This window comes from Quercus robur, chromosome 10 (genome assembly GCF_932294415.1).
Source record: "Quercus robur chromosome 10, dhQueRobu3.1, whole genome shotgun sequence".
NCBI classification, from domain to species: Eukaryota; Viridiplantae; Streptophyta; class Magnoliopsida; order Fagales; family Fagaceae; genus Quercus; species Quercus robur.
Genome location: NC_065543.1, coordinates 43,612,831 through 43,630,414, shown reverse-complemented (window position 1 = coordinate 43,630,414; position 17,584 = coordinate 43,612,831). Strand labels below are relative to the sequence as shown.

Here is a 17,584-nt window from a genome sequence, read left to right as displayed (position 1 = left end):
CAATTTTAGAGAAACTGATTCTCATGCTCAAACCAACAACATATTAGTTGGGCAAATAGCACTTGCCATTGCACCAAAATCTAGCCCCTTTTATTACTAATTCACAGGGAAACAAGAAATTCTTTTTAGAGAGTAAAAACAAAAATGAATGAGCAAAGTATATTATGATAATAATTTTACTTTATAGTGTGATGGGAAAATGTATTGCATACATTGTAGAGATTCTTTTTAACAAAATATTGTTTTCAATCTAAAAATTGACATGAAGTTCAATTTTCATCCTTAAACTATCCAAAAAATTTTCCCCCTAAACAATTGAAAACATTATATTTTATGTCATTAGTACATTCCATTAATTTTTTATCCTATGTATCTAACAAAATGCTTGGGTGAAATTACTTAATATGACGTGCAGCACTAATAAATAAATAGTTATTTCTCATAAATAAATAAAGAGTTATTCTAGGATCACAACTTTTGTTTCATAACTTTTTGACATAGTTTTGATGTTATCTACTATAAATGATTGTTTATCACTTTCACACAAATGCCCCACCTTTTATCTATCAGTCAACCACATTTGTGGCACAAACATTGTCCACAAATTTTCTCATAAATAAATAAATAAAACATTACTCAATGTGATCCATAGTCTGAAAGTAAATATGGCATGTGTTGAAATTGGATTACACATGATTTGAAGAAGCAACTGCCTTCTGGCATGAATTCTGATGCAATGGACGCTGCTACCAAACCTTGAATCATTTGGACCTTCGCAAATCAAAATAAACAACGGATAATTGCATTGATTTGTTCAACTGAGCTACGCAGCTCCAAGGGGTATGGATTAAGCCTAATAAATGGAAAACAGTAGTTGTTCATGGAAAGCTGGAAACTTTCACAGATGACAAACCATGATTTATCTGCCTGTATCAGCATGGAACTTCTTAGGTAACACACAATCATGTAGTTACTGCTCATTGAAAAGAGGCTCAAGGTTGAAGGAGTCAATGAATTGAAACTGCAAAAGAACCAGGGCCCCATTCACATTAAGTTATTGAATTGTTCCTTTACAGCCATCTACTTCAAGATTAGTTGAGAATACTCTATTTTAAATTATTGTTTTATTCATCTGACACTGTCAAAAATAGACAAATGTTCTAGACCATGAAAAAGCTTTAGAAAATAACTAAGATTTTCCATTTTGATCCTTAACAGTTTCCAAGAGGGACACGATTTGCAAATAAATTTAAAAGATATTTTGACGACAGCCCGCCATCTTCAGTGGACTTTGTTGCTGCTTGTGTCACTTCCTATGTCTCTGCATCAGCAAAACTAAGAAGACTATTGAGGTTTTCACATAGAAAGAGAGTTATATATAGAACCATGATCTTCATTCTTCAACCACAAAACCAACCAAAAACTTATCTTTTACAATCTTGTACTCTCAAAAAAAAACAGGAGTTTCTAGCAGCCATGATGAAATCATCAAACTCACCCCTCTACCTGCTATCTTGCCTTCTAATGTTACTGCTTCTCCCGGTGCCTTCCCTATCAGCTGACCCTGATTCGTTACAGGACTTTTGTGTTGCAGATTTGAATGCATCCATATCAATCAATGGATTTCCTTGCATACCTGCCTCAAAAGTTAATGCAAGTGATTTTTTCTTTGATCTGAGCAAAGAGGGTGTCACTAACACATCAAACTTAAACTCCAGTGTCACTCCTGCAAACGTCCTTGCATTTCCTGCTGTTAACACTCTTGGGATTTCAATGAACCGTGTAGACTTTGGCCCTGGAGGACTCAATCCACCACACTCTCACCCTCGTGCAACTGAGATGGGTTTGGTTGTTGAAGGGAGCATACTTGTGGGGTTTGTGACAACTTCCAATGTGTATTACTCTAAGGTTTTGACCGCTGGAGAGGTCTTTGTCATTCCTACGGGACTTGTACACTTCCAAAAGAATGTTGGAAACGGGAAAGGTATTGTCTTCACTTCTTTCAATAGTCAAATGCCAGGGGTTGTGATTTCCTCAACAACTCTCTTTGGTTCACAACCCCCAATGCCTAATGAAGTGTTAACTCAGGCGTTCCAAGTAGACGATGCTGTTGTCAATAGCATAAAATCTAAATTTGGTTCTTAAGCCATGGCCTTCCTGATAAGGTCCCTTTGATTTGAAGATTGTGTAACAATACTTTTTGAGATTGCCTGCCTCCCTTTGTTGGGCTGTGTTATTCAGGTTATGTGTGTATGTTGTTTTGATTATTGATTGATTCTATAAAATTAGTTGTTTTAATTATGCCTATGTTGTTATGTTTATTGACGAATTTTATGATAAATTTTTTCACCTGTGAGTTGAAGTATTGACTTCTAAATAACTCCATCGAATCTACTTTACTGTAAAAAAAAATACCTTGAAGAATATACCTTTGCTCTGAATTCGGATACAATAATCTAAAAGTGTCCTGTATCAAACCCCGCATACTGACAGCAAATTGTCATGGATTATTTATAACTCAAATTAATTTCCATTTGGTTTCATTTTAAGTGGAGAGTAATGATTCAAATTGGCTTTAATGGCTTCTCTCGAAAAAATAAGAAATAAATCATCTCCTATGGCATTTGTCAATTGCTCATTCTGTAACATATAATATTAGTTTGATTTTAATGACTCCAAAATTTTTCATTATTTGAATTTATTTCATTACCATTATTGAAACACGAATTTGTACCAATTAGTAACATACTTAACAACGAAAGAGAAACTTTGGAAAGCAAAATTCTCTCATTACACAGTTTGGCATGAAATTGTATCAATTAGTAACATACTGTAACAATGAATAAGAATTTGCAACTAAGTCCCTGAAAGCAGAGTCTTTTGCTTACACAGCTTAAGAATTAAATCAACCTAGGACTAGGAGATTCTTTCTGCCTACTAATAATATTAACTAAAGCGTATCCAGTAAGATGATAAATAAAAATATAAATGCATTTTCTACATATGATTTCATATTACAATTTTAGGACATTAGAAGAGACCAGGAAACACACTTCAGCATCAGACATGGAGAAACCTACAGCACAGTTGCCCTTTGATTATAAATGATTAAGTACTAATTCTTCTCTAATCTTCTAATGCACTCAAGATTATGTTGCTCTTTCAAAACTACCACCAACATGCATATGCAGCCATTCAGGTTGTGAGATTTGAGCATATTCCCTCATTGCTTGTGATCCAAATATCATTCCAGAAGCATCAAATGATTGTGCACGAATCTGAAAGACCAAATCAATTCGTTACAAAAGTCATACAGCATATAATTCCAAAAGTCTTCTTTTTGGATCTTTGATACGATAATAAAAAAAAGATATTCTCTTCACAAGAGGATAACATAATATTCAAAGCAAATTCTTAAGAGCCTATCCACCAAAAGACTAATGAGTAAGAAAAAACTGACAAGTATGATTTGGTCCTAGGGAATAAAATACAAGCCAACATTACAAATTGAAAGGGATAAATGAATTTTGGGTGGTAGAGTGCACCCATGTCGAAGGGTGGCACCAAATGGTGAGAGGAGTTGGCATAATCATGCATAACAAAAGCCAATGGTTGCACACAGAAGCTCACATACATGTTGGAAGCTCTTGAAAGAACTAGTAAAGCAGAAAAAGTAGAATAAAGTGAAGGGGAAAAAATTGAAAATAGGCCAAACAAACTATATTGGTTCTGAACCATGTGAGAACGTTCAATTTCATCGTTAAACTACTGATTGTGTCAATTTAGTTGCTAAAGTTCTAACGAAGTTCAAAGTTACCTTGTTCCCCACTGCTTGTCAACATTAACTGCAGGAAGTTGTACTAATTTTCCCCCTTCAAACTCTTTATTCTTTGTATTAATAAGGATCAAAGTACATTCACTCAATTTGAAAAGAATTTCACAGAAATCAATCAATTCTCTGAGGGAAGTGGGAGCAAGTAACATGCAACCATTTTCAAAATGTTGGAATGAAATTGGTACAATTAAAAGTTGATGGACGAAATTGAACTCTTAATATATCTAGGGATAAATGTAACAACCCCACCCTACCTGTGTCGATTTTGTCCGCTTTGGGGTCTCATACCCCTCACGGTTTTGTTCTCCCCCAAAGTATACAACAGTGGGGGAAAAACCCTTTACATATTGAAGGGAGGTCATTCTTTATAAATACATTCTCATGTGCTTCCCTAGGCGATGTGAGATTCCATGGAATGTAAGACCCCCTTTTTGGGTCACTACAATCCACCCCCCCTTACGGGCACACGCGTCCTCACATGTGGGGCCCACACTTCCAGCTAGGGCATGACTCTGATACCATCTGTAACGACCACATCCCACCTGTGTAGATATTGTCCGCTTCGGGGTCCATAACCCTTGTGGTTTTGTTCTCCTCCAAAGCACACAGCAGTGGGGGAAAAGGCCTTTACACATTAAAGGGTGGTTATTCCTTATAAACACATTCCCATATGCTTTCCTAGGTGATGTGGAATTTCATGGAATGCAAGACCCCCTTTTTTGGGTCACTACAATCCACCCTCTTTACAGGCACACGCGTCCTTGCGTGTAGGGCCCACACTTCCGGTTAGGGCATGGCTCTGATACCATTTGTAACGACCCCACCCCGCCTGTGTAGATATTGTTCTCTTTGGGGCCTCATACCCCTCACGGTTTTGTTCTCCCCCAAAGTACACAATAGTGGAGGAAAAGACCTCTACACATTGAATGGAAGTCATTCCTTATAAACACATTCTCATATGCTTCTTTAGTCGATGTGGGATTCCATGGAATGCAAGACCCCCTTTTTGGGTTACTACAATAAAAATGGTAGCTTGCCAAAAAAAAAGGGGGGGGGGTAAATCATAGGATGGCTTTATTGTAGATGTGAACAAATACTTGTGTGTATGTAACACCCCATAATTTTGATACCAATTTAATTATTATACGTAAATTATAAAGGAGGCCTACAATTAAATGGATTAAATTGATTTGGGTCTAAGATATTAAAAATAATATAAATACTATGGGATATGAAGCCTAAGTGAGGTGGTATAAGTAAATATATGGGCCTTGAAAACCCTAGCCTTCTTCCTCTTTAGTTACACGTGTATTTTACTGATGGAGGCTTCCTTTTTGCTTCAGCTGACTACTGAACTTTGCCTTCTGTCACTGTGGCTGTGAGAAGAGACTACATGTATGGTTTCTATGACTAAATTAATGGAAATAGGACTCCTATGATTGTTATCATACTTAGACTAGGCAAGTACATATAGGCATGTGTCATGGAAAGGAACTAAGAGACGTTGGTCTCATAAATCTCCACCTATCCCTACATTAAGGGAAAAGATGTCCTATATTGTTATTATATTAGATTGGGAATGATGTAAATAGCTATATGTCAGGAAGGGTACTTTGTAGCTTTTAATTTAGATGGATAAAATATAGTACCTATAGAAATATGGTTACTCTGCCAACGAAAAGATATAGTGACAAGCTTGTAATTCTAGTTCAGGATATGGCCATGCTGGTTTTGTCTCTTTCGGATTGGCTGACCATGCTCAAGCCAATTCCATCTCATGTATTGTCGTGGGCCTGCCAATGTTCAAAACTTGTCCAGCTCTATCAATAAGTTTGGCGGTATTAAAGGAATAATGGGCTGGCCATGGGATTAATATATTAAGAATAATATTGGCTTTAACTATATATATATATATATTAGATTAATCAAATATCTATCATTCAGTCATGCTGAAGTTTCATGAATACCTATGATTACGTTAATGGAAAAAGTTGATTAGGCAGCAATATTTTTAAGTCCAAAAATCTGATCAAAGTTGAAAGTGAATTGGATAGTTAAGTGAATAAATGGAGAATTTTGGATATATTAGTATTGTTTAGGATGAAATCGTTTAAGTGTGAAAATAGATTTTCAAGTGGGAAATTGTGTATTGATGAACCTATTTTTGGTGTTGCTAGGTTCTAATTCTACTGAATTGTTGTGATTCAAGAGAGGTTGATTTCCTTTACTTTTGCAGCTAAGAGGTAAGTGGTGTTTATTAATTTTGGGGGTTTTCCCAAAACAATGTTGATTATTAAACTATTTTATATCAAAAAAATATGTTGATATTCTATATATAAGTTGATATTTTATAAATGTTTGATGTGCATATTGACTATTAGTTTTATGAAAAACTTGTGGGACAACCTAAATTTATTTAAACTTATATGTGTGAATATATCCTTATATTTTTTAGAATTATGAATGGATTATTTTTGTGAGCATCTTGAATATGTTTTGAAAACCTATGGCAAGTCGTGATTAAAAGCTAAGTATTGTATTTAGTCCTTAGCAAGGGACAATCATACTGCAGTTAGTTCTTAGCAAGGGACGACCCCAGAAAAGGGGACAGTGCACCTTTGATAGCTCCTTAGTAAGGGAGTATACCGTTGAGGATCCAAAAAGGAAGCTCCTTAGCAAGGGAGTGCACCTTTAGGTTCCAAAGGAGCCATTCTTAAGAAAAGGGAAGAAAATGAGGTTCCAGTCCCAAAAAGGGGATAGCACAACCCTGTCAACGGGGCGTAAACGTTGACCACGAGAAAAGTCTAGGTAATTGTTTATATGATGGTATTGATATATATATTATGATGGCTCACAATATAAAGATTTTTTTTTTTTTAATTTTTAATGTGAAATACTGATGAGTTACAAGTTATGAAATTGTTGTAAGTATTATTTATTTGAAAGGCTTGTTCCCACACCCCAATGTTAGTGAATTCCACTTATTGAGTTATCTCACCCCCTCTTTATTTCACATTACAGATACATTAGAGGGATTATTGGAGCAGAGATTCTTGGGAGACAGCAGTTACGAACTATTTTGTGGAACTGAGGATTTTATTAATATTTTTATGGCATTAAACATTGTATTGGAGAATTATTTTGAGGACGTTTTGTATTTGGTAAATTAGAGCTCTGACATTTGTGATGAGATATAAGGTTGCTGGTTTCTTTTATTTAATATTTTTACGGATTATTCAGATTAAATAGACTTTTATTGCTTATGATTTAGGGGCGTTACAATTGTGGTATCAGAGCTTAGGTTATGATTCTGTAGACACTTGAAAAGTAGGTTATGATTTTGTAGATACTTGAAACTAGGTTATGATTTTGTAGACACTTGAAAACTAGGTTATGATCTTGATTTTTTGTCAGAGCATTTGGTATTTGGGTTATGTTTGATGAGACATTTTAAATAATCTTAGCAATGTTACTTCTTATGTTTAGTAATAATAATTGTTGCATCGTCTATATTTCTTGATTTCCTTGTTAACTAGGTATCATGCCACCCAAAAAGAAGAGAGTAGCTAATTCCAATAGCGAGGAACCTATTGTTAATTTGCGAAGGCCAACCAAAGCAAGGGTTGATACTGAGGCTAAAGTCACTCAAGACGTGAGAAATAATGAACGTCTTAGGGTGACACGCACTGATCCTTTGGATGAAGTTGCTGCCCAACTGTTGGACAGGTTGGCCCATGTTGCTAGTAGAGGCGCAGGTAGAGTAAAGGCAAGGGCTGGTTGCTCTTTTGAGACTTTTATGAAGCAAAATCCCCCTTCCTTTGATAGGAAGCCAGATCCTACAGAAGCTGAGAACTGGTTCTTGCAAATGGAGAAATTGTTAGAAGCTTTAGATTGCATTGACTCTCAGAAGGTGCGGTTTGCAACTTTCAAGTCGATTGGAGAAGCTGAGCGTTGGTGGAGATCCATTAAAGCCATTTTGGAGGGAATGGTCACTGAGAGAAATCCCATCACTTGGGAGAAATTTAAAGGGATTTTCTGTGATAACTACTTCCTTGAGGTGGTTCGGGAATGAAAAGAGAGGAAATTTGCTAATTTGGTGCAAGAAAGTATGACTGTTGAGCAGTATACAGCTAAATTCATCGAGTTATCTCGCTTTGGACCCCACTTAATCCTTACTAAGGTGAAGAAAGCAAGCAGATTTCAAAAGGGGTTGAATGAGAGACTTCGACACCATCTGATTGCATCAGGGGTTGATAATTATGCAGAGTCAGTTAAGAGAGCTATGAGACTGGAGGAAGATTTCAAGAACAATGTTAGGAAGGAGAACCCACCTAGAAACACTGGACAGACAGGCTTTCGACAAGGCAATGCTCAAGGTCATTGGAACAAGAAAGGATCTTTTGGGAGGTCTGGGAGTAATTCATCATCAAATAAGCTAGAAAATAAGAATCCACCCTAGAATGCTCAAGGTAGAAATTCAAATGCTTGACCTACATGTGGAAGGTTTCATGGAGATAAGCCGTGTTTCTTTAAAGGAAAGGCTTGTTATAATTGTGGGAAGACAAGACACTTAGCTAGAAGCTGTACATCTCCTCAACAAAACTCAATGGCACAACCTGGAAAGAATGATCAGAGGAGGAAAGCACAAGGGAGAGTGTTTGCACTCACACCACAAGACGTTCAAGCTTCAGATACTGTGGTTACAGGTATCCTCCCATTATTCTCAAACTTTGCTAAAACTCTATTTGATTCTGGATCTACACATTCTTTCATCTCCTCTCGATATGCTAAGTTATGTGATAGGAAACTTGGACTTATGGATTATGACTTGTTTGTGGCTACACTTATGGGTGATTCTTTGATGTGTAATTCTATGCTTAAGTCTTGTGTCATCCAAATTGAGCATAAGGAAATGTTAGCAGACTTGATTTTGATGGACATGTATGACTATGTTGTAATTTTGGGGATGGATTTGTTTGATTGATATTATTCATTTTTTAGGCGGTCCATTTTTGATAAATTATGTTATTGTGCGTTATAATTTCCTAATTTGTTTTTCCTGTACAACTAAACTGTTTGAGTTTCAAATATATTATTCAAAATTGTTAAGGATATGTTTATGTAATTGGCTACTCTTTTGACAAAACGCATTTTACTTGTAATTGAGTAGATCTAGGATGAGTTTAGTACATCAAGAAGCAAGTGTTCAAGTTTAGTATTGAAGCCATGTAAATCTGACCAAGAAACATGTGAAGGAAGTGTTGTTCATTAAAACTCGACAGAAGTCTTGACGGAATCCTTTCTATCCAGAATTACGAAATCAGGTTTTCTAGATCTGATTACATGCATATCCTTGAGTATTTGTGTAGGGTTTCTTTTCTCACAACCCTAGACATATATAAAGAGCCAAAGAATAATCCATACATATTGTGACCGGAGACAGAATTTGCTCTAGTTCATCATATTCTCTGTAGAAGCTACTACAGCTTTACGCGAAGAGTTTTGTGACCAAGGAGCTTCCTGTTCTTCATTGTTGATGAACTAAAGAACTTTTCAGCCAACATCTTCCTTAAGTTGGTGTGTTAGTCACGTACTGGGATCTGTGCATCATTGGTTAGTCACATATTGGGATTCGTGCATTGAACGGGGAGATTGCCACTACAATACAAGTCCAATTGGGAATTAGGGTAAGGGTTCAACTATAGGTTGGTATTGGGTATTTGGATTCCTTTTATTTGTAATCACTTGCGATTGATAATAGTGGATTCTTAGGAATGGTGATCTAAAATTCACCCGGTGGGGGTTTGCCTTTATGGTTTTCTCTATTCGTAAACAAATCACCTGTGTTATATTTAATTTCTGTTGCATTTAGTTATTTGGTGATTTGTTTATACTGCCATGCTATTGCATGTAATTTGACTAATTAATAAACTTGGGTAATTAATTAATTTGCCAAAGGGGTCAATTCATTTTAACCCAACAAGTGGTATTAGAGCGGGTACACTTTGATTAGGTTTAATCTTTGCTATGTGATCCATTGACCTATGTTTGTCATGGATTGAGGACAATCTTGCAGTCTTTAGATGAGAAGGTGTGGCAAGATGTGGAGACTGGCTGGACTATGCCAAAGGAAGTATCGGCTGATTGGGATGAGGCCAAGATCAAAGTGGCAAACTTCAACAGCAGAGCATTGAATGCCTTATTCAGTGCGGTGACCAATGAGGAGTTCAAGAAAATATCCTCAACTAAAATTGCTAAAGAAGCGTGGACCATTCTTCAGACTACCTATGAAGGAACTAAAGCTATCAAGGATTCTAAACTCCAAAGGCTTACTACAAGCTTTGAGGAGATTAAGATGGAGGATGATGAGTCATTTGATGAGTTCTATGCCAAGCTGAAGGACATAGTTAACTCAACATTTAATCTTGGAGAATAGATTCCTAAACCCAAGATTGTGAGAAAGGTGCTCAGATTTCTTCCTGAGAGATTCCATGCCAAGATCACTGCTATTAAAGAATCAAAGGACATTGACAAAATTCCTTTGACGGAGTTGGTTGGCAACTTGCAAACTTATGAATTGGGTTTGACTAGAATTAGGAAAGGAAACAAAAGTAAGAGCATGGCACTGAAGGCCAAAAGTAATGAGACTGATGAGTCTTCAGATGATGAAGATTCCATGATGAAGTTCTACGTTACTAAGCAATTCAAGAAGTTCATGAAGAATTCCAATGCGAAAGGATTTGATAAGGACTGCAAGCAATCCAGTTCTTCTCAATTCAAAAGCCAAGACAGAGGAAAGAAGGATGCTAAGGATGGTGGTCAATACACTATTCCCTCTGAACCAAAGTGCTTCGGATGTCAAGGTTTTGGACACATGAAATAAGAATGTCCAACATATCTCAAGTCAATTGGGAAAAGCAAGGCTCTTGCTGCTACCTTCAGTGACACCGAGCCTAAGATTGAGTAAGATGACAGTTATGACAAGGGAATCTTAAATGCCTTCACTACCACAGTGGATCCTATTGAGGGGATCGTAGAAGCAGTAGATGAAGAATAGGACTTGGTGGAATCAAAATTTGAGAAAATAGATGATCAAGATGACATCCATACAACCTATACTAAGTTGTACAAGGTTTCCGAGAAGCATGAGAAATTGTATAGGCTGGCTACCAAGAAGTTGAGTGATGTGGAGCTAAATTAAAAGGAGATCTCTACAAAGGTTGATGAAGCAAATCAAACAATTGGAGCTTTGTGGTTTGAGAATAACTTCCTTGCTGAAATGACAAAGAAGCTTGAAGCGGAACTGTTTCAGGTTAGAGCTCAATTGGAGAGGACTTCTAGTGCAAAGCTCGATGAGATGCTAAGCTTTCAAGAAGCTGCTTATGATAAAACCGGTTTGGGGTATGATTTCTCTTCTCCTAATATTGCCTCATCTAGCACAACTGTGTTTGTCTCACCTGCTAATAATGTTAATTCTAAGTATGATGAAGCTAAAACTGAAATAGCTAGTGAGAACTTAGATAAAGACAAATCTGTTTTAGGAGCACCCTTTAAGGTTGAAAAGAAAGAGGCTAAAAACCTAAGGACAAAAAGGGAAAACAGTAAAAAGTCTCAACAAAAGAAGTCGTATTTCTGTCATCACTGTGGAGCTTTAGGGCATACTCGTCCAAATTGCTACAAGTGGTTAGCAACTCAAAAAGCAATATTATGCTCTCGTCCAGAAACCAGAATCAGTTTCCATCATCTTTTACTCCTCTTGGAGATCTTCTTAAGGCCCTCATGTTCCTTTCGAACTTGAACGATTTCAATTCTTCCCCCTTACATCCGAATCATACGTTCACGCAAAGGAAATGTTCTTCCAAGGCATGGAAAGAAAAAGGCTCAAAGTGATTCAGTCACTTTTTCTCTCTCCCCTTATGGTTATGCATTACTTGTGTGATTTGCTTTCTTGTCTTGAGTCAGTCTAGTTTTATGCTTTGTGTGTTTTTTCCTTCTTGTTTTGTTTTGGTTGTTTTCAGCTTTTTCTTTATTTTTTTTTCATAAAAAAATTGAAAAAAAAAAAAAAAAAATACAAAAACAGTGTGTGTATGTGTATATTGGTACTTGTGTACTTTGAATGGCCATTGAAACAAAGTTTTCTAAACTTTGAATCTTTTGTAGCTTAGATGAGCATCTCAATGCGCAATTAAGCAAGTGAGCTTTGTGGCTCATGTTTGTAATGAGTATGATTAAGTAATCTTCTATATTTAACACTCATATCACTCTTTTTTGACGGGAAGGACTAGAAAATCCTAAGAGAAAAGCGTAAATAACCATCTCACCATTGTGATGTTTTGGCTTACATAATTGGGTATTTCTTTTCTCTCTTATATGCCCATACATGATTTGTTCAAAAAGAAAATATGCAAAGAAAAATAAAAACAAAAAGAATCAAAATGCTTTTAAATATGGTTGCAAGCGCGTTTCTAGGAGATGTGGGAGTTATATGATGTATCTCGAAGGTGATAGTTCCCATCAAGCAGTTATGATTGTGTATGAGTGTATTTGATTCTCTCTAGTCTCAAATCTTCATAAAATGAGACACTTATGCAGTCTTGCTATGTTTTCACGCATAACACGCAAACTCTTTACTACTTTTGATACATGTGCAGGTACAATGTGATTTGACCATCACAAGGAATACAGATGTTAATATATGCTCACTAAACTGTCTTAACTTGTTTTTGAAATATAAAATTGGTTAGACTTGTTTAGTGCGTGTGTGTGTTTTGGATCTATGAATGCTTTGCATATATGTTGAGAGATGTTTTGAGAGCTTATTATATTGATTGGATCTTTGGTTGAGTTGCTTGGTTGTTGCTTTGATCTTTATGCATTTTTCCCTTCTTTGAAAAACCTTTTTTCTTCAAGCTTGATAGCTTCTCGACAGATCCTCAATAGATTCACCTCTATCGAGCCCTTCTTTCTCCTTTTCTCGATGGATCTTGACAGAATCTCGATCCATCGAGACTTTTGGGTTTCTCCTCGATAGATTCTCGACAGCTTCTTCGATCCATCAAGCCAATTTTCTGAGCTCTTTGCCTGGCTGATAGCTTCTCGACAGATTCTCAATCCATCGAGGTGATTTTGCCGTTGACAGATTCTTGTCAGCACCTTGACAGATTCATTTCTGTTGAGATTTATTGCTCGACAAATCTCGATAGATACCTCGATCCATCGAGCTATGTTTTATATTTAAAGTAGAGGTACGTATCAAATCTCATTTTTTCACTTCTCTCTCGATAGAATCTTTTCTCTCTCGCCCAAAACACTCTTTTCTCACTAAAATCTCTCTACCCATGTGATTTTCGGCCTTGTTCAAGCCTTAATAACTTGGTAAGTGTTCTTAAACACTCATTTTTCATGCATTCATGCATTTTAGACCTAGGTTTTGGGTTTTTGACAAATTTTTAGGGTTTTTGAGATTTTTGTGAAATTTTTAGGTTGGGTTGTGTTGTTTTAATGTTATATGTTCATGCATTGCATTCTAGTTGCATTATAACAATGTTTCATTCATTTTAGATGTGTGTTTGATTATTGTTGATTGTGTGCTGGTAGGTTTGGATTGGGTTCTGCCCATGATGCTTTAAATTTTGCACGTCACATGTTCATGCATATTTCATGCATACGTATCTTTTCTTTCCTTTCTTAGTTTCTGGTTGTGATTGTGCTATGGTCTTTTTCTTTTTTCTCTCTCTCTTGCAGATAGACCGTGTCATAGCACCCAAAGCGCATAAATCCACTCCGCCTTAGAATCCTTTTGGTTTCGGGTCTTCTTCTTCTGATCCTATCCCTCCTCTCCATGTTCGGTTCTGTGATGAGAAGGCCTGAAAGGACTTCTTGGATAACTTTCAGAAACGTGGCGTTCATCCGGAGTGCCATGTTATTTTGTCAGAATTTTCTGACACTCTTCTCCCTTTTGTCATTCGGATTCAGGGCTAGGAATCTCTACTTGAGAGACCCATGAGGTGTCCCATCGTGTTTATACAGAAATTTTACTCCAATATACACGGTATCAATACCTCTGTACCTCGTTTTGCCACGACATTCCGATGTACACGTATCGTCGTCACTCCAGATCTTATATTCGAGGTACTACATGTTCTGCAAGTAGCGCATCTTGACTACCCCGGTTGTGAGCGTCTTTGGATTGTGTCCAGAGATGAGCTTCTATCTCACTTTTGTGAGACACCTTTCATATGGGGTGGTAAACAAAACACCCTATGCTTGGGTTTTGCCAAAGGCCCGAGGTTCCTTAACTTGGTGATGACATTTACTTTTACTCCTTTGTCTCACTATAATTCTATCACTGAGCCTTGTGCTCGCTTTCTTTTGTCTCTTCTTAAGGACCTCTCTATTGCATTCTCTTCTCATTTCATCACATCTATCCTTGATGTGTATCAGGATACGGCTACACGTGATAAACTCATCTTTCCTTTGGCTATCACGCATATCCTTTGACACTTCTCCATTCCTATTCTTGATTCTCCTTACTTCACCACCATGGGTGTTATCAGCGCTGGTTATGTTCAATAAAGCGAGGCCCAGCTTCGACCGAAGCAGCCACGATTGGAAACGATCGATCCTATAGCTTTTGCTATTCCTCACTCTTCTTCAACTCCGTCCACCTCTGTTCCTTCTTCTTCGGTAGCTGGTGTGACCTTAGAAGCCATCATGGCACAGCTTTAGTGGATGGAGGTTGACTTTGGTAGACATCTTGACTATCTCACAGATGAGATGTGTCAGATTAACACCCAAGGCAGTCGCATTGCCTGTCGACACGCTTACCTTGGTGGTTTCGCTGCTTCTCCAACTCCTTCTCCAAAGGCTTCGGCTGATGAGGATGACGATGTTGGTGATGATGTGGATGAGGATGCTAGCTTTTCCCGTGATGACTAGATGACGACCTCTCAGTGACTTACCCTTTGTCACTCGTGACAAAAAGGGGGAGTAGCTTTGGGTTTGAGAGTAGTCTTGTACTAAGGGGTAGAGTTAGTATAGGACTGTTTTTTGTTAGGGGGAGTGTGTATATCTTTTGAGGGATGTAGTGAGATTTACATGTATTTTTTCTTTTCTTTCTTTACATTAGCCTCTTGTATATTGGTCTTGTGACCATTTATTTATGACATACATTGTACTTCTCTTTTCATATATATGATGATGTACTTTTTTCTTCACCTATCTCTACATGTGTTGTTTCTTTTTTCTCTTTATACACATGTTTCTTTACGTATGCAATTTGTATTTCTGTTTCACACATGATGCCTTGATGAGTTTTGTTTAGCGTTTCAGAAAGACAGATTGTGAAAGTCTACCATGCCATGAACTCTCTTCTTGCAAAGTTTTTCAAGTGTTTATGTTAGGGTTAGATTTATTTTGTATTTCAACAAGTGATTATGAGTTTAGTGATTTAAGACTCCTCTCATGATTTATTTGTTTGTTGTGGTTTTGTTACGGATTGCCAAATGGGGAGATTGTTAGGGACATATTTATGTAATTGGCTAATCCTTTGACAAAATGCACTTTACTTATAATTGGGTAGATCTAGGATGAGTTTAGTACTTTAAGAAACAAGTGTTCAAGTTTTGTATTGAAGCCATGCAAATCTGACCAAGAAACAAGTAAAGGAAGTGCTATTCATTAATGCTCGACAGAATCCTTTCTATCGAGAATTATTGCTGAAGCTCGACAGAAGCTTGACACAAGCTGTATCTATCGAGAATTACAAAATTAGGATTTCCAAATCTAATTACACACATATCCTTGAGTATTTGTGTAGGGTTTCTTTTCTCATAACCCTAGACATATATAAATATTATTTTAAGAGTCGTCACAAAGTGATACAAGATGTTGCAAAAGAATAATCCATGCATATTTTGACCGGAGACAGAATTTGCTTTAGTTCATCATATTCTCTGTAGAAGCTACTATGTCTTTACGCCAAGGGTTTTGTGGCCTAAGCGTTTCCTAATCTTCATTGTTGATGAGCTGAAGAACTTTGCAGGCAACATCTTCCTCAAGTTGGTGTGTCAGTCATGTACTAGGATCCGTGCATCATTGGTTAGTCACGTACTGTGATTCGTGCATTGAACGGAGAGATTGCTGCAACAATACAAATCCAATTGGGTATCGGGGTAAGGGTTCAACTGTAGATTGGTATTGGGTACTGGGATTCCTTTTACTTGTAATCACTTGTGATTGATAATAGTGGATTCTTGAGAGTGGTGACCTTAAATTCACCTGGTGGGGTTTTGTCACGGTGGTTTTCTCCATTTGTAAACAAATATCCTGTGTCAAATTTAATTTTCGCTGCATTTAGTTATTTGGTAATTTGTTTGTGCTACCATACTATTGCATGTAATTTGACTAATTAATTAACTTGGGTAATTAATTAATTTTCCAAAGGGGTCAATTCATTTTAATTCAACAAAAATTTTCATTCTCTTGAAAATAGATTATTATATTTATAGTTTCTCTTATCGTAGAAGTAGCTTCGAACTATTGATTGAATTTTGTTTACTAATATAGATACATGAGATTGAAATTACATATTTTTTAGACATTCCTAGGAGACTATATCATATTATAAATTTAATATTTAAAATAATATGTAGGAAAAATGTAGAATTTATGTCTAAAATTGAACACTTCACCTATTGAATGAAAGAAAATAATTTGTTTAACAACATAAAGAGAACGTGATCAAACAATTTTTTTTTTTTTTTTTACTATAGACCCTTTCATTTATTAAGATTTAATTGTCTTTAACTGGATCTTCATATCGCATTTTTGGTTCTACACTCTTGTTGAGCCTTCTCATTCGCCACATCATTATTCTTTTTATTACTTATTTTTTACTTTTAATTTTTTGATAATACTAAATATATAAATATATTAGCTTTACAAATTCATCTCAAGCAGTTTTAACTTTACATATTCATCTACTTTAGTTTTAAAGTTATAACTAAATAATAAATTAATGAAAAATTGAAACAAAAATATTGTCTAAACATATTCATCTAGGGCGGTTTTAATAGTTGATATACACATTCAAATACATAGCCATGGTTTTATTTTGATATAAAACCAAAATCTCACTTCCAAAATAACTAAGTATTATATTAAAATAAAAAATCATAATGATCATATGTTTGTAATGCATTGTATATCCCATTATAGGTCTCATTCTTCTACCTTTTCCTAAGAGTTGATAACTATTCATAACTATTACCTTGACACCAAAGAAGTGTTCGACCCAATACTTTATTTCTCTCCTAGTTAATCTCGCTTTGACATTAGAAGTATATTGATTTTTACCCAATAATCGAATATTTTTGTTTTTAAATATTGCATATTTGATTCCATTCATAAATCTATTTTCTTCTCTATGAGAATTAGTCTCAATAAGAATGCTAGTTCTTTATATATGTATGTATATATATATATATAGAGAGAGAGAGAGAGAGAGAGAGAGAGAGAGAGAGAGAGAGAGAGAGAGAGAGAGAGAGAGAGAGAGAGAGAGAGAGAATAATCACCATTTTCGGGAGACAAATAGAAAATAAAATGAGAAGAAGAAGCGTCAAAATAAAAAAATATAGTCATAAGTCAAACACCAAATTATCCAAGCCATGCTATACAATAGAATAACATTATATTCTTGTAAACTATCTTTATATGTAATACAATAACATTTAACAATCACAAAAAAGA

At 36.0% G+C, this 17,584-nt stretch overlaps 1 protein-coding gene across 1 annotated transcript in view; it reads left to right on the top strand.

Annotated features, from left to right (window-relative positions):
- Positions 1–1,302: 1,302 nt before the first annotated feature.
- Positions 1,303–17,584, top strand: part of LOC126701869 (germin-like protein subfamily T member 2) — a 20,179-nt gene continuing 3,897 nt past the window's right edge. The window contains exon 1 of the mRNA XM_050400293.1: positions 1,303–2,241. Coding sequence (XP_050256250.1) covers positions 1,387–2,145 — 759 coding nt within the window. The 5' untranslated portion in view covers positions 1,303–1,386 and the 3' untranslated portion in view covers positions 2,146–2,241. The remainder of the gene's footprint in view (positions 2,242–17,584) is intronic.